The 25800-nt window shown below is 44.8% G+C and overlaps 3 protein-coding genes and 1 non-coding gene across 7 annotated transcripts in view; 3 read left to right on the forward strand and 1 right to left on the reverse strand.

The window, feature by feature from the left end:
* The window catches only part of SCLT1 (sodium channel and clathrin linker 1), a 74380-nt gene extending 64335 nt beyond the window's left edge, over positions 1 to 10045 (forward strand). Inside the window, exons 17-18 of one of the 2 annotated variants that reach the window (XR_015062492.1) lie at positions 8740 to 8827; positions 9557 to 10018. The gene's annotated coding sequence lies outside the window, so the exon portion shown is untranslated. Of the gene's footprint in view, positions 1 to 8739 lie in introns of both variants that reach the window. The other variant, XM_085898631.1, reaches the window with a different exon arrangement.
* On the reverse strand, positions 773 to 22489 carry LOC147018695 (transmembrane protein 185A-like). Of its 2 annotated transcripts, XM_085898636.1 has the most exons (7): positions 22226 to 22481; positions 7725 to 7901; positions 3411 to 3618; positions 3197 to 3280; positions 2383 to 2559; positions 1988 to 2111; positions 773 to 1790 (listed from the first exon to the last, which is right to left on the reverse strand). In XM_085898636.1, the coding sequence occupies exons 1-7, from the start codon at positions 22261 to 22263 to the stop codon at positions 1540 to 1542; spliced, it is 1059 nt and encodes a 352-aa protein (XP_085754762.1). In that variant the 5' UTR covers positions 22264 to 22481; the 3' UTR covers positions 773 to 1539. The 2 variants fall into 2 exon arrangements, with proteins under 2 accessions (XP_085754762.1, XP_085754763.1); XM_085898637.1 differs by lacking the exon at positions 7725 to 7901 and having other exon boundaries at positions 22226 to 22489.
* A 782-nt stretch (positions 22490 to 23271) lies between these two features.
* On the forward strand, positions 23272 to 23391 carry TRNAL-CAA (transfer RNA leucine (anticodon CAA)). The gene is made up of 2 exons: positions 23272 to 23309; positions 23346 to 23391. It is a non-coding gene; the product is annotated as a tRNA-Leu (tRNA).
* An 804-nt stretch (positions 23392 to 24195) lies between these two features.
* The window catches only part of C10H4orf33 (chromosome 10 C4orf33 homolog), a 41651-nt gene continuing 40046 nt past the window's right edge, over positions 24196 to 25800 (forward strand). Inside the window, exon 1 of one of the 2 annotated variants that reach the window (XM_085898641.1) lies at positions 24196 to 24313. In XM_085898641.1, the coding sequence (XP_085754767.1) occupies positions 24246 to 24313 (68 nt within the window). In that variant the 5' untranslated portion in view covers positions 24196 to 24245. The remainder of the gene's footprint in view (positions 24314 to 25800) is intronic. The other variant, XM_085898640.1, reaches the window with a different exon arrangement.

Consider the following 25800-nt stretch of genomic DNA (forward strand, 5'->3'; position numbering starts at 1 on the left):
AGTCTATACGACGAGAGATATGTGTCTGTCACCATTTTTCTCAGTTGGCTGAACAAATCTTCAAACTTTGAGGTTCATAAGTGCCTGAGTGTTTTCAGCAAAATCTTTTATTTATTTTTTTTAATCTCGTGAGTGCCGAAGCCTTGACCTTTTTGAAGACAATATTAAAGGACCTCAACCCTATTCCTTCATGCATGTTGGGAAGTGTTTTCAGCACCCACAACAACAACAAAAAAAAACCAAAAAACCAAATTGATTTCTTCAAAATGCCAACAGGAGTCGAATAGCACTGGGCAACGCTGGGTGGGTACTCCTGCTAGTATAATACAATGACAGTAATGCAACTTGGGAAAAAAAATACTTTATTTTATAGAACACATTTTGGTACAACTATGCACACAAACTAAATCACCAAACGGTTGTAACTTTGGTCTTCGTTTGACCGAGTTTGTAAAAACAAACTGCCCGGTGGAGGTTTAACAAGGGCTATGAGATGTCACTTAAATAATCAGAAAAATTACTTGTGTTGTGAGGATTTGATTTTTCGATAAACCACAATCCCATTTCCAACTTCAATGGATCCAACCCGGAGCTTAGTGTACGGGACATCTCTCTAGCCCTCGTTAAGGTGCCCAATGGAACAGAAATCATTTTGACCAATAGGAGAACAAACTGCCATCCATTTGAAAAATAGATTCCACAATCCAAGTCCATCATTAAAGTGGATAAAATGAGTAAACATTATACATGTAACATCAGTGGGGGGGGGGGGTTGTGTGCTATGCCACAAAGCCATCGATCTACCATTTCATCCAAAAATATGCACAAACACTGGACGAAGAATGTGGCACTTGAACATGTAAACAGTCGTGTTATGTGGCACGTGAGCTGGTCTAACATCCCACCTGTGGCTTCGCATGCTTACTTGGTACACGACTTGTGCAACTGACAATACTGAAACGGAACGGGGTGCAAGAACACGTGTGGATATTCAGCACTTGAAATAAGTTAAACCAGGTCAAAGCTCCAGGCTATTTACAGTATGTACAACGAGCTACGTTTGCTTGTTCTATGGTGCACCCATCGCTTCTTTTGGAACACGGGAAAACTAGAGGAAAAGAAAATATTCAACCAACGGACAATAGTTTCTTAAAAAAGGAAACGGTGTAATTGGCAGCTACATTCCTGTTTAAAAAAGGCATTCGACATGCCGACTAATAGGCAGAATCGATTGAAATGACGTTTCACGTAACCTGGCAATGGATGTAATGATTATGTCGACCCTTGCATCAGCGTTGGCTCCAAATAAAAATAAGGATCCCAAGAAAGGAAAGTGTTCAAGACAATTTGCTGAATTAAAAAGCCTATCGTGGAGAGAGAGTTTTTTGGGGATGAGACGGTAAGAGAGTTGAACAAACATCAGGATAACTCTCAACAAAAGTATTCTCTGGGTCATACAAAGGAGCTACGTGGAAATAAATTGTTTCGTGCAGTGCTGTGGATAAGGAAGACAAAAATGATAAATGGACGTGCCGACCATCAGTCTGGGACGTCCAGTACCAGCTTTGGCGGTGGTGAAAGGTATCGGCCTGGACTCTGTGACACCACACCGGCCCCAGCTTTTTTGCTGAAAACCGAGGGCATTTTGTGTGCCTCGTGTACTGGACTCTCCTCCGGTTCGAGGGACTGCGTCCGGGGTTGGGGCTCGTAGGCGATGTTTCCGTACTCGCGGAGCAGGGGCAGCATCTCGAGCACAAACTGGCAAAAATCTTTACGGACGCCGAACCACCCTGGGAGGTAGAAAGCATGTGGTGAGTTCGTATCTAACGAACGTGGTAATGCGTGTGTGTGTGTGTGTGTGTGTGTGTGTGTGTGTGTGTGTGTGTGTGTGTGTGTGTGTGTGTGTGTGTGTGTGTGTGTGTGTGTGTGTGTGTGTGTGTGTGTGTGTGTGTGTGTGTGTGTGTGTGTGTGTGTGAAATGAACTCACAATGGTTTCCACCCTTCTGGCCCACAGTTGTGACCATAAGTGTAATGAGAGAGAGCCAGAGTGGCACAAAAATGTGTACGTATGACATTTCTGAATGTCCATCTAACTTCTGCATAAGAAGGACCTGGTTGGGAATTGAGGAAAGAAATGTGATTTACAGGGATTGGAAACGGATCCCAATAATCATAATATATCACGCACGCACGCACACAATCAAAATGTCACAATTGGCAAAATGACGCGTTATCCCACTTCACTTGGCCTGCTTCCCACATACAAAGTACATTTCTGTAGCTCCTCACCTCTGCTCAGTAATTGATCATTCCTGCAACTACCTGCTGTCTGTGCAATAAAAGAGAAGAACCCACCTTCTCCTTCCTTATGGGTGGTCGTACCTGGAAGGCGAGTAGTGGAACTACAACAGCAACCCAGGTTACGGCCATGGTGACGTGGGTGCGGCGCTGTTCCGCCAGCATGTCCAGCGAGCGAAGGAATAGGAGCGACCACACCACGTAATAGAGGACCACCAGCGCCAGGAAAGCCATCAAGATCCACAGAGGTACACACACCACCTGGTTGACAACCACATCGATGTGTAGTGTCAGGGAAATACCTTTGCCCGATGTCAAACCACATTTGGGATTAAATGTAAACACCGTGCTTAAAATGTGCACACAAAGCCGTGATTTGACTACAAGATGCAAGTTTTGAAAAGGGGCAAACTTTGGGGGGGGGGAGGTGAGGATGTGGTGAGGAACCCGAGCACCAGACAACATACCGGGCGCTGCAAACCCTAAATTGTGTCGCCTGTTAAACACAGAATTGTTTTGGAACAATGCAAGGCACAACTACTCTCGATCATACTTGAGGATTCACATTTTCCACCATCATATAAGCAACATAAAGGAAAAGGAAATCTCAGACATTGATGTACTGCACAAATTGCAAGGACTTCAACTTGACAAGGCACACATGAAACGCATTGTGGGAGATTTTCACCGGTCGTTAAGCTAAATAGTCACATGGGAACACCAAACCGGTTCCAATTTAACTTGCATTTTGGTGGGATTAGTTCAGTGGCAAAAAACCCCGATAAAACGGTGGAATGCTAAAGTGGGACGCAAGTGCGTGCTCGGGTAGCTTTTCAAAAACATTTGCTGACAAAATGGGAGTGGAGCAAAAATGTTGGAGTAAACGGGAATTACCTACCATCCAAGGCCAGGAGATGACATTGTCCAGGCGAAGTGCAATGAAAATGAACTGCAGGATGTTCACAGAGCACAGGGTCTCCAACTGAAAGAAAGATTCATCAGATTCGGAAACGGGCCAGGCAGAGTACCCAGAATGCCACACCAAACACACACTTGCTGTCAGGACCGAGGACACGATGCACGGTTTTTATTTTTATAAATTCGTACACTACCTCAAGGGAACGGTCATGACGAAACCCCCAGATACAGGCCGCAACGGCGAGTGGGGAGACGAAGAACAGGGGCATGAAGACGAGGAGCCAGGCGTAGCGACCACCTGAGATGCGATCGCACACTAGGATCTCAAACATAAGCAAGAGCAAGTGAAGTCCCACAGCAATCAGCATGGCCTTGAAATCAACAAATGCTTCTCCTTCAGTCCTGCAAAACAAAAAAGAAGAAACAATTTCCCTTTTTACCGATAAAGTCATCACGATTCACAGTGCAGTCTAAACTCGGCGTACTTGTATCTGGCTAGTCATTTGTCAGGCAAACACATCCTGCCAGGGTTCTGTGTACAAAGCCACACATGCACATTGGGCCTTCACAAAATAGATATATCCAGGTTTAAATTTTTTTTTTTTTTTTTAAATCAGCCTATTGATCTCACCATTCACTTTCCTTTTCCACAAAGCTATTTCTTCATTTCCCACTTTACGATTGTTACTTTGGGGGTAAAATGAATGAAAATCTTAATGAAAAAAAACGTATTACCTGCAAATTTTCATTGCTTTCAATTCAAGGTGGGAATAATTGAATAGATTTGAGCTTGCCCGATGAGCAAAACATTTGTCCAATGCTCTGCTGTTTGAGATTGAACGTGCTGTAAATACGACTCGACCGATTTTCACCGGAATCTCTGGACGGTAACAAGATGTGATCTCACGGCACGCTGAACGTCATTCCATCTCCCAACCGTGTGATCAAGGCCCTGGCTAGGTTGCGGCTGAAGATGATGCAACACATTCCAGTCAATGCTCTACAAGTGCCTCGAACCTTGCACCCAACTGAGGGCAATCTCAGTTCCTTCCAGAAAGCTCGGAACAAGTGTGTATCTACCCTCAGGAGAGCCAGAAAACAACATCTTTCTCATCTCAAGTCTGAACTCTCAAATCTCTCTCCCTCCTCAAAATCCTGGTGGTGTCTAATCAAATCTGTTTCTAGTGTATGTTCCCCTCCATCCCCTCCCTTACCTCAAATGGCCACACTGCTGATACCGAACGTGAACAGGCTGAATGCCTAAACTCGGTGTTTGCAGCTAAATCTTGTGTCCAAAACCCATCACTTTCTCTACCCACCTTACCCAGTCGCACCCAACTGTCCCTGGACTCTCCTGACAAGGTGGAGAGCTTGCTGTCAAACCTCGACTCAGATTCTGCAACCGGTCCAGACGGCATCAGCCCACGTGTGCTAAAAACCTGCTCTTTGGCTCTTGCTCACCCTCTCTCTGTTCTATTCACCCTCTCATTTGCCCAAGGTCATCTGCCATCTGCTTGGAAATCAGCAAACATTACTGCCCTGCCCAAAAAGGTGCAAAAACAGATCCCTGTAACAACAGACCAATCAGCCTTCTCCCAATCATCAGCAAGGTTATGGAATCCATCATCGCTTCAGACATCAAATCCTTCCTTTTCTCCAATGGCTTGATTTCTGATCATCAATTTGGTTTCAGATCAGGTCAATCTACCCTGGATATGCTGCTTCTGCTCTCCCATCAATGGATGGAGGTCCTCAATGCCAGACAGGAAATCCGAGCCGTATCCCTGGACATATCACGTGCATTTGACACGTCTGGCACCCTGCCCTGCTCGCCAAACTCTTCCCATGGTATCCAAGGCCATGTCCACTCATGGCTCACAGACTTCCTCTCCTGTCGCAGTCATCGTGTGGCCGTAAATGGAGTTCTTTCATCCCCCATTCCTGTCCAGGCTGGAGTTGAAGGTAGCATTCTGGGCCCTGTTCTTTTTCTGGTTTTCATCAATGATCTCTCGGACTCTCTGGAAAATCCTCTATATCTCTGATGACTCCACCCTCTGCCGTACCATCGGTCATCCCTCAGACCGGCAAGCAGCAGCTTCTTCGCTCACTGCTGATCTGGATAAAATCACAAACTGGTCCAACACGTGGAACACGTCTTTCAATCCGGACAAATCTCACACTCTCACTACGTCTCGTCGAAAGGACCGTTTAGAACCCCCCCCGCCCCCCATGCACTTTCTCAACAATCCTCTGGAAGAAGTCCGTTCTTTCAAGCTTCTGGGTCTCACTATCAGCCATGACCTTTCCTGGGAAAGCCACATTTCAAACCTCACCTGCAAAGCCAGTCTCCGACTGGGAATCCTCCATCGTGCAAAGTCCTTCCTCGGCCCACCTGAGCTCCTGACCACTTACAAAGTTTTGTCCGCAGCCTGATGGAGTACTGCTCTCCCCTCTGGGCTGGTGCTCCTGCCTCCCACCTTTCTCTGCTTCACGCTGTAGAAACCAAGGCATTTCGGATCATTGGCATCTCCCGCAATGAGGCTGAGTCTTTGGGCCTCTCACTTCATCACCGCAGGTTGGTCGGTGGTCTTTGTCTTCTACCGTCTCCTCTCCAGCCTCGCCCCCCCCCGCTCTATCTGCGATTTGTCCCCACCACATTTCCGCAGGGCGCTCAAGGTCCGCCAACAACCCCCTTCTGGTAAAACTACCAAAATCACGAATCACTGCTCACCTTCACTCTTTCATTCCTCTTTTTTTCCACCTTTGGAATAAACTCCCTCACTCTATTCATTCCCATTCTTCCCTCCAGGCCTTCAAAACAGCTGTTCACCACCACCTATCATCACCGCCCATCCAAATCCTCGATCTTTTCTACCCCCGATAATCCACCCAAGCCCACCTCCTTCAAATTCCCTGCCTTCCTTCCTGAAAGTCCCTGTAATGTCCATCTTCTATTCCCCATGTTCCCCATCCCATCCCTCTCCCTTCCACAGATCTCCTAATGTCTCTGTCCCCCACTGTTTTGTCCTTCCCACTCCCTCCCCTCCTGTCTCATGCCCCCCTTGACGTGTGTTGTGTGTTAGCTCTCATACGAGCCTCGACAAGGTATACAAAAAAATAAAAAAACCTCCGGCGGCACAATGGAGGTCCATGTCATCTTGCGATTGGCCATCAGCGTTGAGAGCAAGCCATCTACATATTATGCACGCAAAATGGAGACTTTATACAAGATATTTTCCAAGATGGTTTTAAAGAAGTCTAAATCGTTACAGGATGGAGAGGTGGTGCTCTATGGTCAGCTGCAGCCTCGACTTTTTAGTTAGATCTGATGTTCATGGGCAATTCCGCAGTTAGTAACGTTACATTTTAGGGACATTCTCATTATTTAGATAAGAGTCCTTTCTCTATCTGTGGATGTAAAGTCTCATTAATGTCACCAGAGATCAACCTAGTCTAGACGTAGAACAGAGCAAAGAATGAAATCATTTCATGAAACATTCTAGAAGAAAGAACTGCTTTTAATGCCGGTTAGTAACGTTACAAAAAAAGGACGTTACTAACCGGCATTAAAAGCAGTTCTTTCTTCTAGAATGTTTCATGAAATGATTTCATTCTTTGCTCTGTTCTACGTCTAGACTGATCTCTGGTGACATTAATGAGACTTTACATCCACAGATAGAGAAAGGACTCTTATCTAAATAATGAGAATGTCCCTAAAATGTAACGTTACTAACTGCGGAATTGCCCTCATCCATTCACGTGATGAGCAAAAACGACACGGATTATTGAGCATGCAATTCGGGGGGCGGGGGTGATTCTTAAATCGATAATGAGTTTTACTTTGTTTTTGATCTGGCAATGTACAAAAAAAAAAAAAAAGTTTGTGATAAAATTGATGAGAATAAAATTGCTGCAACTTTCTTGTTGCACTACTTTTACTTGATGTCCTGTACATTTGCGTGACAAACAGCACCACCGGGAAACGAGAAGAGCAAAAAGATTTCTGGTCGTGGTGGCGATTCATCGTTGTGGTAGTTTTGATTGTCACCAGCAGGTGACTCACCGTACATGGAAATGTGTGGACTACTGCAGGATGTGTGGGCCCACAAGAGTTTACAGACGCATTAAAGGAAGGTGGGCCTCATTAGACATGACTATCTTTCGAGAACTTGTCCAAAGGCCAACTCTTTACGAACGATACCGAATTTTTTTGTAAGCATGCACAAGCAACTGGAAACAGACAATATAACTATGTCAGCATGTCCTTTCAAAGACAAATTACTGACAATACATTGCTCTCAACTTGTACCGCATCAGACATGTGTGTGTGTGTATATATATATATATATATATATATATATATATATATATATATATATATATATATTCACATATATTTGTCGAAGTTTAAAACGACACATTGACAGTTCAGAGGTTAGTCAGCATTCCCACCAACAGTCTCCACATTGCAATCACGACCCAGGAAAGTCGAGCCACGACATGTTCACCTGCATTGTGGATTTCGCAGCCAGGCAGCAACGCCACCACCAGCCCCGGCCAGAACAACAGCCTTCCAAAGCCACAATGGCGTGAAGACCGCCCAGGGTGAGCACAGTATCAATTTGTCCAACCGCAGAGCCAGGAGTAGCGAGAAGAGGAGCAAGCAGGCATACACCACAAACTTACTGCCAACAGCACAAGGAAAGAAGAAAGTGAAATGGTTTTTTCTCAAGCCTTCGTGCTCAAAGCCATTTGACATGATGATCAGATCATATTTTTCTTTAACAGACACAATGATTCCCAGGTTCTTGTGGGGTCGGCCAGGGGAACATTTGGCCTTTCACTAACTGGCCTGACATTCAACGAGGTTCCCGCAAGAATTGGTAATTTGTTCACGGTGTCGGCGATAGCTCGCCTCCTCTTCACGAAGGACACTGTGGGATGTAACGTCCACGAAGTAATGTTGGCAGACGGGACACCCGGCTTTACATCTCCCTGAGGGACGGCACACACATGATGGATGCCTTACTCTGCTTGCGAAACACAAGGGTGGCAGTTTATAACTGGGATGAGGTTCAATCCCAAGGTTTACAGACGGATCAGAGGCGAGTGCATATACCACCGACCTATCCTGCCAGTAAATAATCATCCAAATTTCCTTCAAGCTTAGATGCTGAATTGACATCTCATGTCGTATGTCGATTAAAATGCAGAGGACAAGGCTATTAAGTGCAGCCTTTTTTTTTTTTTCAAAAATTCTTTCTCCAAAGTGAAGGATTATGGAGAAGCAAAACAAAAGAGGATGATTGGGTTTCACCAAAGACAAAAGGACAGAAAGGAACAAACAGACATACAAACATGACCTGTAATAAAAGGTTAGAATTGGAGCACATGATTTGAAATTGAAAAATAAAATAAAAAAAGTGCCCGTGTCTGAAAACTGCAAACGCCAACATGCGAATGGTTATCCCTACACAGGGTTAGAAAGGTTATTGTTCTTCAATGCTTTTTTTTTTTAAACAGATGGATGGATGGACATACGGATGCAACACAGTTTAAAAATGGGGGATGATGCGAGATGGCTGGGAGCTGCAACCTTGAAGCAGTGACGGTAAGAGCAGTCTATAATATTGTTGTGGGAATGTCTAATGGGGGTACTTTTGCATCGTTTCGTGATAGTTATTTCCCTTAGTGCCTGTTTATAACAAATGTGATGCGATTGAATTGTTATATAGGATTATGTATCATTGTGTGGAGAAAGCTGCGAGTCTAAAACACTTGTATAAATTCACCTGTTCTCTGAGCGATTCGAGTGCTCTGATCGCAAGCGGTTTAGCTATTAAATCATCCACTAAAGAACCGATTGGGTTCAGACAATTAGTGCCCAGCACAAAACGTGCCCGAGTCCGAGCAACTACTGCTTAGGTTGCTACTTTGGATAATCGGGCACATGGCACTGATCAGCAAGTCTCCAGACTGGCATGGAAACTCGGCAGTTTGACGGGCAACAGGCCCGTGACCCAACTCGGAGCACAAGAATCAGTTGGCCAGTGTGACAGCTGACACAATTAGTTGACATTCAGACCAGGCACGACATCATATACGAGATGGAACTGCAGTGAGTACCAAGAAGCAAGTGCCACACCAGCCATTGCTGCATGCATCCTGACTAACAGGAACAGCCTGCCACACATTAAGCTGTCTGCAATACACAAAACAGCTCTGGAGGGAGCCAGGAACTATTTAAAATTAAAAATAAATTTGTGACATCATGAGCACGCTTTCACATGGGGATCCAATGTGGAAGTAACATCTCAATACTGTGTATGTCCACCTCCAGCATTGATCGCTGCATTGCAGTCGTTGCTTTGACTGCATGATCACTCAAATCTTAGCCTGGGGAATGGCATTCCATGCACGAATCAGCTCCCGTTCCAGATCATCAAGGGTCTGCAGCCGTCTTTGGTCTGTGCCAATTCGTCGACAAAGGACATCTTTGCAATGTGAAACTACACAAACCTTGTGCCAACTATTATTTATGTGGGAGCGAGATGTACCAGACACCGTATCTGGTTTGGGTACTTCTGAACACCGGCGGCTTATGCAACTTTTAAAATGATGATATTTACGATTAATCATGTTATTTGAGGCTTGGGGGGGGGAGGGAACTGTGAGGGTTGTAATAAATACAGTGTATTTAGTGGGGCAACTTAGCATAACAATTGTGCATTTTGTGAGGAAAGCACCAAATTTGGCACACCAGAAGCCTATCATATTATGAACAGATTTGGATATTGGGCCATCTCAAAATTTTTGATGGCAGTGGAAAATGGCTGCCACAGCCATCAGCGGCTGAATTTGAGATGGCCCAATATTCAACCTGTTCATAATATGATAGGCTTCTGGTGTGCCAAATTTGGTGCTTTCCTCACAAAATGCACAATTGTTATGCTATATTTAGCTAACTTGCCCCACTAATTGTTTATTTGGTTCTGGGGACTGCAGGATAAATTAAACAAAAGGTTTGCATGATTGCCAAAAGTGTGTGTGTGTGTGTGTGTGTGTGTGTGTGTGTGTGTGTGTGTGTGTGTGTGTGTGTGTGTGTGTGTGTGTGTGTGTGTGTGTGTGTGTGTGTGTGTGTGTGTGTCGCTTGTATCATGAAGAAATGGTTGGAACTCGACCCCTCTCATCTACCAATATTTCTCATATATCCTATATGTCTGTGAGTCCGATTTGCATCCAGGAACAGAACAATTCTGGTGAACCATTCAGAAATCGCCACTCCATTTAAATGCCAAAAATCATGTTAAAAAGACTATTTGACTTGGATTTCACACGAGCGACAGCAGGTTAAAAGTGCCTGTGCAAGCAGAAGCGAGTCGTTGAAAAAAAAACAAAAAACACACACACACACACACACACACACACACACACACACACACACACACACACACACACACACACACACACACACACACACACACACACACACACACACACACACACACACACCATTTTGAAAGTCCGGTATGCTACAGTGATCTGTGATTGCCTTCCAGGAAGAGAAGGCAAGTTGTTTTGGTGTATTCTTGGCATTATAAGCAGCTCCATTTGAAGCAGCTTTTTACCTTCGCCACAGAAGGTGGACAGAGGTTGTTTTTACCCGTCTGTCTGTGAGCAGGATATCTCAAAAAGCTTTTGATGGACTTGGACGAAACTTGGTGGACAGGTTTAGTGCGTGCGAAGGACGAATTGATTTGATTTTGGTGAAGATCTAGATTCTAGATTTTTTTTAAAGACCTGGATACTGATTTAGTGGAGGTTAAAGATCCAAGATATAGTGGATTTGGATACCGATTCTTCACCACCTAGAGATGCGGCCAAAAATGATAAATAGCACGATAACTCAAAAAAATTGTGCACGGATGATGACAAAATTTGGCTACATCATTTGGGGAGGTGACAAGAACAAGCCGATGAGATTTTTGTTCAGGTCTGGATGCAGATCCGGCCTATCAGTGGGACACAAAACGTAAACCGTTCAGCCTTCATAGATTACCGCAGCCCACGCAGTCTTGAAAAACAACGACATGGGCGAAGTCTACGAGCAGCAAATTTGATTGGTCGCGATGTAAAATGCCATATTTTGTAAAATACTGCTAAACGGAAGGTTTAAGAAAAGGCCATTTGTGTTCTACAATGTTCAAGTATATAATTAATTTAAAATAAAATTAAGATTTTAAAGATCGTATTAAAAAAACAAACAAAAAAATTCCATGTTTACCACCGGTGATGCAGAGTCTTTTACACCACCTTATTTATCACGTTACATTAGTTATTTGTGCCTGTTTATGATGTCACTAAAAACAGTAAGTTTCCTGCTTGGAATGACTTTCAATTTTGTTTGACTGTCAGACAGAGTAAAAATAAAAAGTTCTCACTCCTCTCTACACATGTATGCACCATCAGGCCAAATTCAGATGTAAAAGTAAAGTACTGTTAAACTCCCCGTTCATTTTCAAAATGCAACATTCAATTGAAATCCAGTTGTTCCTCGATCATAAACTGCCGTTTGTCGACAGCCAGACGGAGAGAAGTGAACCAATTGCTTAACCCCGGTTTTCGCTTCACGTGCATGGGGTAACAAACATTCAACAAGACGGGTGGGCCCACAAAATAATGTTCAAAACAAGCCCTCTGAAGTAAACCTGGCTATCTATCCCAGTACATCAAAGGCTAAATTGTGCTTACAACTTTGGTATTACTGGTAGTTCTGCACAAAACTGTTGAAGCTGATGCAGGTCCTCTTGTTCATGCGAGTCAGATTGGATTCTAGTAAGGTGAACTTCGGTTTGCATAGTGTGGCACAAGCCATTTTACTTCATAAGCTGCTAAGTCTTCTCCAACATGAAAGAGAATAGTTTGAATGAAATACTTTCACAAGGGAGCAATAAATACTATAATCCAACGGGAGGAAGGTGCAGCATCAGTTTTGGGATTCAGAGTGGAAAGCACTGGCATCCAACCAAAACAATCTCTGAAATTCCAAAACATTGTTTTGAAATATCAACTTGGCAAACTGGGCTGGTAGGATAGCCTAGAGGTATGCGCACTCGCCTTGAGGCGTCTCGCTTGGGTTTGAATTCTAACCTTGTGATAAACTGTCGTCCTGGTGTTTTGCGGGCAGGGCGAGGCATGCGAGGGTGAGAACGTGTGCGCACCGTACATCGGTAGGATGTTAAGCTTGGCCCATCTGACAACACCAGTCGTCAGTGGATGTTAAAGATCCCACAGGTGTCTCGAGAAGAGTAGGTGAGTTATCACTGGCACCCTGAACAAATTCCAGCTCTGACTGCTGAGAAAGCAATGGCAGACCACCCAGCACATGCCTTGCCAAGAGAATGCTTCAGGAGACACTGTCATGAGTAAGGTACACACCAATCTCCATGGTGCAACATACTTGGTGTTATAATGGTTCAAATGTCTCCTCTGAGTCTGGGAGGTCAGCGGTTCAAAGCCCGGCCGAGTCACACCAAAGATTTTTTGAATGGTATGTGCTGCTTAACGTTTAATATAGATGTACAGACAAACAACCATAGGTTGGCAATACCTCCTTCGTTGAACTTCCTTTTAAGGGAAGTCGTATTTTTTTCATTTTTGAACTCCACATTGGGCAACATTGAACAAAGGTCTGGTCCACGATAATAAATTTCATCAACTAGACCTTCGTTTGACCAATAACTATAATAACCAAAAATTTTCACAAAAATAAATAAAAGGAACTGAAAAGTAAAATATTTTTTTGGGGGGGGGGGAGTCTGACAAAGCAATGTATTTGGATAATTCTAAATATCATATGAGAATCATAAATCAGACCAGGATGCTTTCCAAATATGTGGAGAGGAATGTGGTTGCAGTAAACCTGTCACTGGGAAAAAAAGATGACCAAGGACTTGGTGGTGGTGTTATCAATTGTGGTGAAGGAATGAAACCACAGACGTATGTTAAGTCTCAGAAGCTGCAGGACAGAGTTCAGGTAACGCTCCCAAGAATACCGATTGCTTCTGTTTTAAAGTACTCAAAATGCTGGGAGAATGTTCAATCATTTTGAAAAGATATGTATGGATGGCACCAGAAAAAAACAACCAAAAAAAACATGGTAGCCCCAATTCCTTATTTGGGTGTTTTTCTTAGAATTCCCTCCAGACATGGCGTTTCTTTTTTTTTTCATGTTTTTTTTTTTCTGACTTTGTTTTGAGGCAGAGGGAGAGGAGAGGTGGAGAGAGAATAAATTGTGGATGGTTGTGTAAATAGTTTCACGTGGTAAATTGTGGTTGAATTGTCATGTGCAAGAAATAATACGAGTGATACCGATGACACTGCAGGTCGATGTAGAGGCATCCGATATGCTGTTGCATCACCATTACATTGTACTGAACATGCAGGGTGAGTAATATCTAAAATATGGGAAGTATGTTACAAAAGAAGTATTGTGTTAAACCACACACGTGCTGCAGCCTTCTGCTTTTCTCGGGGTCAACGTCATGACGAGCATGGGAGGGAGGCTAGCCGGGAAGCTGTGTTTCTCTCTGTCATCCCTATACTTGGCACGAGAGGCTGCGTCCGTCCTTTTTTATATTTCTGTTTATTCTGTGCCATTTTCCTTCATCAATTATGCATTTTGAATTGACTTGCAATCCACCGCAGACATTTTGTGGCAGGAAGTTGTTTTTATTTCATCAAATTTTTGAATTTTTTTTTGTGTTATGGTATGGGTACAATATCCAAGATATGTCGCTTCCTCCCGTTTGGATTATTGTAATCGCTTCGGCCATCATTGTGTGAGGCTGTCTGCCGAAATTGAGAGTCGTCGTTCAATTCGGCGATGTATTCAGACGTCTATCAGTCTTGTTAGTTCTGAAAACGATCGAGAATAAAAGGTATGACTTTTAAAAGCTTATGACTTCACTCTATAGTGGCTTTTTAGTGAATCAGTTTGTACACATTTGATGGGGTGGGCATTTTTCTTTTCCGGTACCGTCGCTACATACGGAACACTACCTTACTCTATGATACGACTTTGCTAGATACATGCAATTGACATCCGTCTGTAAAATGAAAAGTGATTCAAAAAATTTTTTATTGCACAAATGTGGGAATTTGTGCGTCCAAGTGTCAAAATGACCTACGCATGAAGACAGTCCACTCGTGTGACGTCTTTTGTTTCGGTCATGGGCATGAGGATGAGGTACAGCCGGATGCGAATGGGATTGCGGATACCACTCACACAGTGCTTGGCGGGGTCAGACGCCAAAAACTTGTGAAATTGTATCTCTTGCAATGAGGCCAAAGCACAAGGCTCGTCGGTGGACTCTTTTCGACCTCCCTGTGCCGCCTCAGCATTCAGACCCTTCCCTGCTCCTCCGGGATGCATACATTCTTCCAGTAACACCAAAAATCCAGGCTTAACTGCACCCCTCCACTTTTCTCTAATTTATGTAACTGCCTTCCCAAGGCTGTTAAATCCCACTTCTCTCCAGGTCTTAAAGCTGGACACAACTATCTCACGTCACCCCCATTCACCCCACAAAACCTAACCTGTTTATTCACAGGTTACTGTTTCTTCCTCTCCCCCCCTCCTGTTTATTCTTTCCATTTCTTGTTGTACCTAACTCGAGGGGCTGTCACACCTTGACGTTTTAGCCAGCGTATGAAAAATTTGGCGAATACGCTGGCACACGTCGAATACGTTATGGGTAAGTTTTGTATACGTTAAGAGCACGCTGAAGTACGCTGGCATACGTCGTAGTACGCAGAGCTCGTCGACAAATTTTAAGCATGCTCAAAATTTTCGTCGTATGCCAGCGTATGACTCACACGTTCCGCATACGCTGGCCATAAGTTGTTGGCACGTTATGCGATCGTTGACACACGTTACTTGTAAGTTACTCATAAGTCGAGGTAATGTCAAGCGTACCCGAAACTTATTTCTAACCTATGAGTAACGTGCTTTGAACCTATGTGTAATGTATCTCCAATGCATATTGACGTCTTCCGGACGTCCACAGAACTTACTGAACGCGTTTCTAACTTACAGCTACCGTATTGGCAGCGTTTAGGGGAATTGGTATATAAAAATTACCCCCGTGCGGGAGTGACGGTCATCTCTGTGAGAAAATATACAAGCCTCCTGAAGGTAGGGCAGTTTTTGCAAACTTTGAAGTCACGTGACGCGAAAACGAAAGCGAATATCGAAAATCCGGCCTGAGAAAATTTAGATATTGTCCCATAGATTCATATGCCACAATCAAATTCAAGATCGCTTGAGAAATGTAGGAGGAGATAGATTTTGAAAATCGTCATTTTCGCATTTTTGGCCAACTTTGAAGTCACGTGACACGAAAACGAAAGCGAATATCGAAAATCCGGCCTGACCGAATTTAGATATTGTCCCATAGATTCATATGCCACAATCAAATTCAAGATCGCTTGAGAAATGGTGGAGGAGATAGAATTTGAAAATCGTCATTTTCGCAACTTCAAAGGCCTCGTGACCTTGAAAGTCATACCATCGTGCACGTCTCATCGACCTCTATCAGGATCACTAATGACCAGATCTCCCGCTTCAACTTCATTGTGAACGGATGGACGGACGGACCGTCACCTCTCCTCTCAACACCAATATTATGAGGTCATGCTCGAAGAGATGACCTCAAAATTGGCTTCACAGGAGGAACCCGTCAGTGTTCCAGACTCCATGGTTTTTTTTTTCTTCTTTTCTTTGGCATGACGGTGATGTTGACACTTCGATTTCTAGTGCGGTTATGATTTGAATCGTCGAGCGGCAGCCTTTTAATAGGCTATGCCACGTGATCGTCGGCGATACTCTGCCACGCTATGCATAAGTTAGACTATCGTTGGGCATAAGTTGTGAACGCCGACAACACGCTAAGCATTCGTTGGTACAAGTTATCGAAATGTTCTGTGTACGTTACGCATACGTCCAACTCGTTAATTTACGCCCAAAACTGAAAAAAAAACATCAATAGTTCAGCATACGCCAGCGTTTTAGATCAATTTTGATACGTTGCCATACGCTGGTTAAATAGTCAAGGTGTGACAGGGGCTTCACTGACCTAACAGTCAGTTTGTGCAACTTTTTATTTTTCTTTAAACCCGATGTCACCTTTCGATAAGAGCGAGCGCACGTACGCACACTTTTATAACTTTTGATGTCCACACATGATAGAGATAAACTATAAATGGTATATATGAAATCAAAATTCATCAAGTTTTGCAATTGCTGTTGTTCAATCCACAACCCCCCGGGTTTCTTGACGAGTTGACATTTTCTGACGAGGAAGCTTCTACATCAGTGGTGAAGTTAACCACCACAATTACCGCATTTGGTTCACAAAATAAGACGAAATCTTTCACATATTACCTTGTACCAGCAAGACCATGCTCCCTGCCACGGTTCTTCAATGACGTCTTCCCAGAAAAGTATATTGGTAAATATGGACTAATTGCTTGGATACCTCGTTTACTGGACGTGTCTGCATTGGACTACATAAAACATCATCCAAAGTCATCAAACCGCCAAATCAAAGTTTTTACTCCTCAAAACCACATTCTTTGGAAGAACTTAGGTTACGATCACAAATACAATTACAATATTAACCAGAAGGGCACTCGATAGAGCGCATATGTCCGCCACGCAATTCCTGATCCGGAAGAACATAATCAGGCCCAATAATTTTTTTTGAGATATCGTGAAAAATATCGTTTTTTGTCCCCATATCTCAAATGGTGAAGAATCACTTGAAAAACAATTTTTTTTTTTTAATTGTATCCAGAAGTGGATCCTCACCAAAATCTCATCAATATGTCCTTGTCATCACACACCCAACCCATCCAACAAGTTTCATTCGAATCAGTCTACAACTTTGAGATATCCTGTGCACAAACAAAGAAAGAAAGATGTGCATAGCACGATAAATGTGAAATCCATAAAACAAATTTGAGCTCAAAAATAATTGGTGATTGAATTAAATGACCAAATATGGAACTCCCCTTTAAAATTCAAGTCAATCGGATGAAAATTGACAATTTTAGAAATCCGGCCTGTGTTGACCTTTTGTCCTCGAAAACAATCAGCTTCTTGCTCATGACAAACTCTACCACGTGGTGAAGTTTCGTGAAGATCGGTTTAAAATTGCGACCTGTAGGCAATTGACAAACAAACAAACAGACAGACAGACATACAGGATAATGCACAAGACCAACCAACATACTTGAAAAATCTTCGATTTTCACAAATAACAAAGACAGACAGACAGGAGTGAAAACAATCTCCTTCCACCTTCAGTGGCAGGGGGGGGGGGGGGTAATGAAATCACTCAGCAGCAATTGGAGAAGGTTCTCAACAAGTTGGAAAATCAGATCAAACAATGTATTACGAAAGATTGTGGTTATGTTGAAGCTTAAAAATTTGAATTATGTCGAGTGAAGATGATGAATTTTGTGATAGTGCAGTTTGGACTGCTACATTGAGTCAATTAGAGCACCAGTTGTGTTCCCCTCAAATTTGACCAGTCCTTCCCCCACCCCCGACAAAGTGGAATGGAGGAGTCCACAAGAAAGAACGAGTAACCCACCTGTGTGAGATACTCTTCAGCAATCACAGAGGGGTTGTTATAGAGCATATCTTGTAACTCGAGTTGCAGGACATGAGCTGCGCTGTGCAAAGTACTTGACCAGGTCTAATTCTTGAAGCTCGACGGGCCTTGCTCACATGATTCAACGGCCGAGGTTTGTTCGTGAGTTTTTCCTCACCACTACTACAGAAGCCAGGAAAGGCCAAAGGAGCTGGGAAGAAGTATAGTAGGCAAGAATATCAAAGAATATGTCACGAAATATCAAAGAAAGTTGGACACAAGCATAATGAAGACTCCTTTCGCAACCTCAAACTGAAGCCAATTTCACCACCCATCTTAGGTTACCCGGACTTCAACCTCCATTTCATACTGGAGACGGATGCCAGTTTCCACGGCCTCAGAGCTGTGCTGCACTCAGAGCCCTTGATTGGTCACAAGGGCAGAGGAAGGTGGTCATTGCTTATGCCAAGCCGGAGTCTTAAGCCTAACAAGTGGAATATGGAGAATTATTCAAGCATGAAACTCAAACTGCTAGCTTTAAGATGGGTGATCCCACAAAAATTCAGTGACATAACGATTGGGGCAGAGTTTGAGGAATTCACGGACAATAACCCTCTCAGTTGCCTACAGCATGTGGTTGAGCTTGGAGCCACGGAAACAATATGGGCAGTAGAACTCTCAGTGAAAGTTCATGATAAGGTACAGGTCGGATAAGAACAATGGGAAGACTGAACATGGAGGAGAACCTACCTCTGGCAGATTGGATCGGATATCAGCTGATCATGTGGCTGAACTTCGAACATAGGATCGAGTCGACACTCCAATTCCCCCTGAAGTCCACGCAATAATTTGTCAAAGCATCACAGAGGTCTTGATTAATGAAATCCACACTAGATCCACAAGGACAGAACCAAAAAACGATTTCTTCTTTGCCGTCTATTGCAAAGAAAAAACTTCAAACAACTTCAGTTTGCTGCTAAAGACATCAGTGGACTTCACTTTTACTGGAGGACCGAACATACCCCAGCCCAACTACCAAGAGCTGCACCACCCACCGCACCCCCCTTCCCCATCACCCAGAGAGTAATGGGCAGTGCGAGTGGTTTAATTGCATCCTTCCTCCCAAAAAGAAACAAAAGTGGCCCGAGTACTAATCAGAGTTAGTGTACGCAAACAACAGTACCCCTCATTCCTCCACAGGACATTCCCTGCACTACCTCTTCTTTGAGAGAGACCCTGTTCTGAAGGGGAAGGCCGAGTAGGATTGGATCGTCGAGCATCACACAAGGCTCAATCATGCCTTTGAGATGGCATTCAAGAACACAGAGAAAATTTATATGAAGAAAGACTTCATAACCACAGGGCTAAGCATGCAAGGATGTAGACCTGCCAATAGGTGCACGAGTATTCCTCAGGAATAGGAATAGGAATACGAGGGGTCGAAGGAAGATACAAGATGCCTGGGATTCTACACCGCACGAAGTAGTCAAGCGCCTTAATACTGGTGGTCACACGTGTGTCATTAAGCCTGTAAATGGAGGGCAACCCCAAAAGACAGTTAACAGAAGGGAATTGCTTGATGTCAAAAGCCTTGTTGAAGGCATGGAACCAAACAGTATGCTCCCTGGTGTGGCTGAACCTGAAGCGGCAGCTGGTGATGGCTGAACTGCTGACGAGTCAGATACCAATATCGAATTCTGTGTGGATGACGTACATGTCCTGAATTCTGCGGAAGCGTCCAGTGAGAAGAGGCCTCCTGCACAACCTGAGGGAGATTATGAAACTTCATGGGAAAGGAAGTGCAGCGGAAGCAACAGGTGTTCCTGCCCCTGAAGGTACTGATCCGAGCGTGTCTGAACCCTCCCCCCCCACGAGCCCCCCCCAGTCAAAGAATCGAAAGTGGACGACGTTCGTGTTGTCCCTGAAGATGAGCATACACGACTTGTGGAATATGACCGCACGTGTGATGGACTGAGAAGGTCGTCTCCGTGAAATGTGGTGCACCATCCTAACCCCCACCATTTGCCAACAACTGCACTTGAAGCCAATGCTACGACATGCCTGGTGTTGGCTTGATGGTTAGGGTGGTGGGCTTGGGATCCCAGGATCTGGAGTTGAAATCCCACTCGGCTGTTCAATTAATACCAGGTGGGGTTGACTTTGCCCGTCATCCTTCCGAGGTCAGCAAAATAAGTGCCAGCTTGCTGGTATCCTGTGTCGGAGTGGTGACCCGTCCAGGATTGTGCCAAATAGCCAAGGAGCCTGCTGATGCAGCACCAACGCTCTGCACAGAGTATGGTCCCAATGGATGGATGCTACGACTGGTGTCGATCCAAATGTCTTAGCCACCATAGCTCAACCAAACTTATTAATGATGCAGTTGTTAAGGAAACAATAAGCGTTTCATGTGGATGGTTACTGGGACATCAACTCTCAAGCAGGGAAGCATGTGACAGTGCAGTTTGGACTGTTACATCGAGTCAATTATAGCACCAGTCCTGTTCCCCTCAACTTGGACCAGTCCATTCTCCCATGGCTCCAACACGAAGTGGAATGGAAGAGTCCACCAGAGGGACTGAATGACCCACCTGTGCGAGATCCTCTTCAGCAACACAGAGGGGTTGTTGCAGAGCAGATCTTGTAACTCGAGTTTCAGGACATGAGCTGCACTGAGCAAAGTACTTGAACAGGCCGAGTTCTTGAAGCTTGATGGGCCTTGCTCACATTATTCATCCAGCCAGGGTTTGTTTGAGTTTCAAACTGGAATTAAAGACGACTAGACCACACTCTTACATTGTGCTGAGGTCTTGAATCGTGTGTCACGCAAGCTTTCATGCACCATTTACAGTTTGTTTCTATAATGTACCCATCAAAAGTTATAAAAGTTCAAATTTGCACAAGGACTTTGGAGGACAGGGTTAATTATGCGGATGTTGAAGGGGAAGCACAATGTTCAAGATCTGGGGAAGTACGGGGGCATTGCGCTCACAAGTCACGTCATGAAGGTTCTCGAGAGGATTCTGGACGGGAGGGAGGATAAGGAAGAGTGTGGAGATCGGAGAAGAGAAGCAGGGGTTGAGAAAGGGGAGGGGGACGACGGATGGGATGTTTGCACCGATAGCCGGTGGAAAAGAGGTTGGAGGTGTAAAGGTGAGTTGGCATTCGGATTTGTGGACCCGGAGAAGGCCTACGACACTGTCCCAGGAGAGGTGGTGATGGCGACACCGAGATGGATGGGACTGCCGGAAGCAGAAGTTAGGTTGATGGAAGAGATGTACGAGGGAACGAAGGGAACAGTTTTGGTTGGTCCCGGGATGTCTGAGGAGTTCAACGTGAGCATCGATTTGAGGCAGGGAAGCTCTCTCAGCCAACTTCATGTTCATGGTGATGGAGCTGATAAGCAGGAAGGGAAACATGAGGAGTAGTTCGGGGAGGATGCTGCGGCTGTTGTGATGGAGAGTGGGCGGGAGATGCAGGAAGTACTAGGGCAGTGGAAGGAGGAATTTGGGAAGCACCAACTGAAGATGAGCATGGAGAAGACCGAGGTGATGTGGGTCTTGTGGCAGAGAAAAATAAATGAATACCAGGTGAGAGGGGGAAGGAGATCAGGAAGGGAAATAGGTATGAGTATCTGTGGGGGGGGGGGGAGGGGGGGAGACAGTGACCGGGCGGGTATGGCCGACAAAGACATTGAAAGGGAAGGTTGTGAGGTCGTGTGGAACACCAACCTACCTTTACTGTTTGGAGACTGTGGTGCTGACAGACAACAACAACAACAACTGTCAGGAGGATTGCAGAAGCTATCTAGCACACACACACACACACACACACACACACACACACACACACACACACACACACACACACACACACACACACACACACACACACACACACACACACACACACACACACACACACACACACACACACACACGTTTTTGATGAATTCCATCATGCCGAACGTGCATAAACCAGACCAGTTTGAAGATCAAATGACCTTGTGGAGACTTTGAGACTCGAGCTTCACCTGGAGGAGAACAAGCACACCAAGCACTCCCACCAGGAGATGCTCTTTGCCATTTGAAGGTCCAACAAGGAGATGTTTACATTAAATATATAAAATATCCCCCCCAAAAAACTGGACGATTCTCGGTGAGACGTCAAAACGAGCAAAACGATCCATTTCGGGGAGAACATCGTGAAAGATCAACATCATCATCATCATCATCATCATCATCATCATCCAAGGTGCACACAGGTGAAGCAGAGCGAGCCGCCGCCGCCTCCCTCATCACATCGCGGTCCACGAGTCCCACACAAACACAGCGCTCTCCTATTTACACACCCACCTCGGGTTGAAATCCTGAAACAGACCCTTGACGTTCATCGTGCCCCGGCCGCGGTGCTCATGGAGGATAATTATCACGTCCGGAGGCTTCTCGTCTTGCTCAACGTTTAATTATTAATTTCCCCCCTCACTTTATTTATTTCTCGCGTGCTTCCCGAAATCCAACGTGACGTCACGACCACCGCAGCCCCCTTTTTTCACATTTTTCTCTTTGTGTTCGAACAATTCGTCAATTCACCAAATGATTTATTCGAGAATTTAGGTTCTTTTTTTTTTAAGTTCCTTCATTATGTATGACGTCATAACACCGCGAAAACGCACCGGCATTGATATTACACTAAAACAGTTCAACTCGCGGGTTAAATGTTTCGTTCAATTTCACTGAATCAATTTTAAAAACATTACGTCACTAAATTTATTTTCACAAACGCGCGTCGTCGGCTCCTTTTGATTTATACACCGCCCCAAAGATGACGCTCCGCGCAAACGAGCAAATACCGAATAGAGTCACGTCAAGAAATATGAAATCCACGTGAATTAACGAGGGAAACATTTAAATAGCGAAATGAAGACGAATCGAGAAGAATGAAGGCAAATAAATCTTAAATGAGCAACAACAAAACGCCTTTTGAAAAACGATTTCAGAGCCAATTACATGAGGATGGGGGCTTTGGGAAGTTTGTGAAGAGCGAGATAATCGGTCGAACTCGTTCAATGATCCACGTGCCAACAAACGTCACAATTAATATAAAACCTCAATGAACCAACGAGCCGTTTGTTCATGAGGTCACAATGGCGAGCAGTGTGAGGAATGCGCGGCTTTCGTTGGCAGCAGCTCCGTGCGGGTAAATGTCACGATGCTCTGTGGTACTTTCACCACGCTTCGTACAAACATCTTTATAATAGTAAACAAACACCTTTCATTCGGGCTTCTCACGTCCAAGTGCGATGGCTTTTCCACATTGTACTCGTTTCGATATTAATGGGAGAATGTGTTGGTTTCTTGTTAACCTTGTATACCAGTCAGGGTGAGGGTGCCATAGACATGTCAGGATGGCCGAGCGGTCTAAGGCGCCAGACTCAAGGCTTCGCAGCTTTCCATGTACACGCATGGTCGGGTATTCTGGTCTCCATATGGAGGCGTGGGTTCGAATCCCACTTCTGACATGACTTTTTTTTTTTCTTTCTTCTTGTCCACAAGACGATTATTTCCTTCATTCCACAAAAGTCGTGTCGTTAGAGTCAGCACGTACTTCTGTATTTTTTTCAATTTTTGTTTTTTTTAATCATCGTCGGATGTTGTTGAAGTGTTTTATTGACCGTACGGTTCCCCCTGCTGGCTGGAGGCGCGATGTGCATCGTTGATTTTTTTTTTTCTCATTTGCATCAGTGCTCTTCTGCCCCCTGATGTTTTCATTAATTATGACAAATCATTTAATTCTGAGAACCATCTTTGTCGCGTGTTTCTTATAAATCGGCTCTTCTTCCTCTTCTGAATCTTCTTCTTCTTCTTTTTAATCTTCATTTTAATCTTCTTCTTCTTGCCATAATTATTCATTTTCTTGTTCTTTCTTTATTTTTTTTAATTTCCCTTCCTTTTCATGCCTAAAGCTGAGATTAAGACTTAAATGGATGAGTTGAACGATAAAGGGCAGCCTGTTCATCTATCTTATCATATATATATATATATATATATATATATATATATATATATATATATATATATATATATATCCGTATATATTATTTCTGTTAACGTATGCGCGTAATTTGACGTATCTCCTCCAAAACTGCCGGACGGATTGTCGCCACTTTCGTCATGCGGGTGCTCTGTGGTCTAATGAACCGCATGGGCTATGTGAGATCGCGCCAGACGGACACGTTTGGGAATTTTGGGCGATTTTCTAATTTTTACATTCGTTTGCATGGCGACGTGTGACGTCACCGCTGTGAGGCGTAATTCCGTCATGACATCATCGGTCATTCGCTGACGTCCGTCGTCGCCACCGCCGAGAGGCGTCATGCCACTCCGAGAAATCAGCGCCTGCAATGTAAAACCCTCTTCTGCACATGCTGACGAGCTCAGAAGGTGAATTTGACACAAAAAATGTTACAAGAAACGTATTTAAAGTAAAGATTTATTGAAGAAAAAGATTATTTCTGTTAACGTCTGCGCGAAATTTGACGTTTCTCCTCAGAAACCGCTGACAGGTGAGGTCAGGTATGGGAGCATGTGCCAGAACAGCGCGTCGCTGCGTCCACTTTCCGCCGGTACTCCAGGGGCCTCCGTCTGGCCATCCCCCAGGCAGATGCCAGGCCCATCCCCATCTCCTTGAGATGATTGTCAACCTGCTGCAACCATGAGGCACGTGGTCGGCCCACTGGCCTCCTCCACTCATGAGACTCCCTCGCTGAGAGAATCTGGTGAGCAGGATCAGAGTCAGGAAAACGAGCCACATGTCCATACAGCCGCAACTGACGCTCACGGACTATGCAGGTAACAAATCTCATCCGAGTCTCTCTCAGCAACCGCTCGTTGGACACAAAATCCGCCCAGCGATAGCCAAGGATTCTCCGAAGAGACCTGGTACCAAAGGAATTAAGTCTCCGTCTCAGATCCTTGGTCAGAGTCCAAGTCTCGCACCCATAGAGCAAGACTGGAAGTACCAAGGACCTGAAGACTCGGACTTTCGTCCTCCCGCACAGGTACCGGCAGCGCCACACCCCATGATCCAGTGAATCCATGACTCCCCAGGCCCGACCCAGACGTCTATTGACCTCTGACTCGCAGCCAGCAGAGACTTGAATATCACTGCCACGGTAAGTGAATCTCTCCACGACCTCAACATCCTCACCACAAACAGACACAGACAGGAGAGCAGCATCCAAGATGTCACCGAAAGCCTGGATCTTAGTTTTGACCCAAGAAACCCGTAATCCCAACGGCTCCGACTCCTCATTCAGCACCTCGAGGGCCCCCAAAAGGATGTCTAAAGTCTCCGCAAAGATGACTGCATCATCTGCAAAGTCAAGGTCCGAGATCTTGACATTCCCAAATGACGCACCGCAACTTGATCTCTCCGACATCCTCCCAAGAATCCAGTCCATACAAGTGCTGAAAAGTGTGGGGGCAAGTACACATCCCTGACGAACTCCAGTAACAACTGGAAATAAGTCAGAGATGGTACCACCACACTTCACAGCACTCTCAGTACCAGAGTAGAGTTCAGACATCAGATCGATCAGTTTTGGTGGCACCCCACAAAGAGCAAGAATCCTCCGGAGGACATCCCGATTCACTGAATCGAACGCTTTACAGAGATCAAAATAGGCTGCAAGCAGCCCCTGCCGAAACTCTCGTCTGCGTTCGGTGAGGACACGAAGTGCAAGGATACGGTCAATCGTTGACCTCTTTGGTGTAAAGCCTGACTGCTCTGGACGCTGGTGCTCAAGCAGATGGTGGCGAACCCTATCGAGAATTATCCGAGCAAAGACCTTGCCCGGCACTGAGAGCAGCGTCACCCCTCGGTAGTTGTTGCAGTCTTGGCGATCACCCTTCCCTTCCAGAGAGGGACA

The sequence above is a fragment of the Eptatretus burgeri genome, chromosome 10 (genome assembly GCF_056783735.1).
Source record: "Eptatretus burgeri isolate ZD-2024b chromosome 10, Ebu_testis_v1, whole genome shotgun sequence".
NCBI classification, from domain to species: domain Eukaryota; kingdom Metazoa; phylum Chordata; class Myxini; order Myxiniformes; family Myxinidae; genus Eptatretus; species Eptatretus burgeri.

Coding starts and splice junctions, on each gene's coding strand:
- LOC147018695 (XM_085898636.1), bottom strand. CDS start 22,263: ATGAACGTCAAGGGTCTGTTTCAGGATTTCAACCCGAG. Junction 2,112..2,382: donor TTCCACTACTCGCCTTCCAG/GTACGACCACCC, acceptor ATTCCCAACCAG/GTCCTTCTTATGCAGAAGTT. Junction 1,791..1,987: donor CCAGAAGGGTGGAAACCATT/GTGAGTTCATTT, acceptor TCTACCTCCCAG/GGTGGTTCGGCGTCCGTAAA.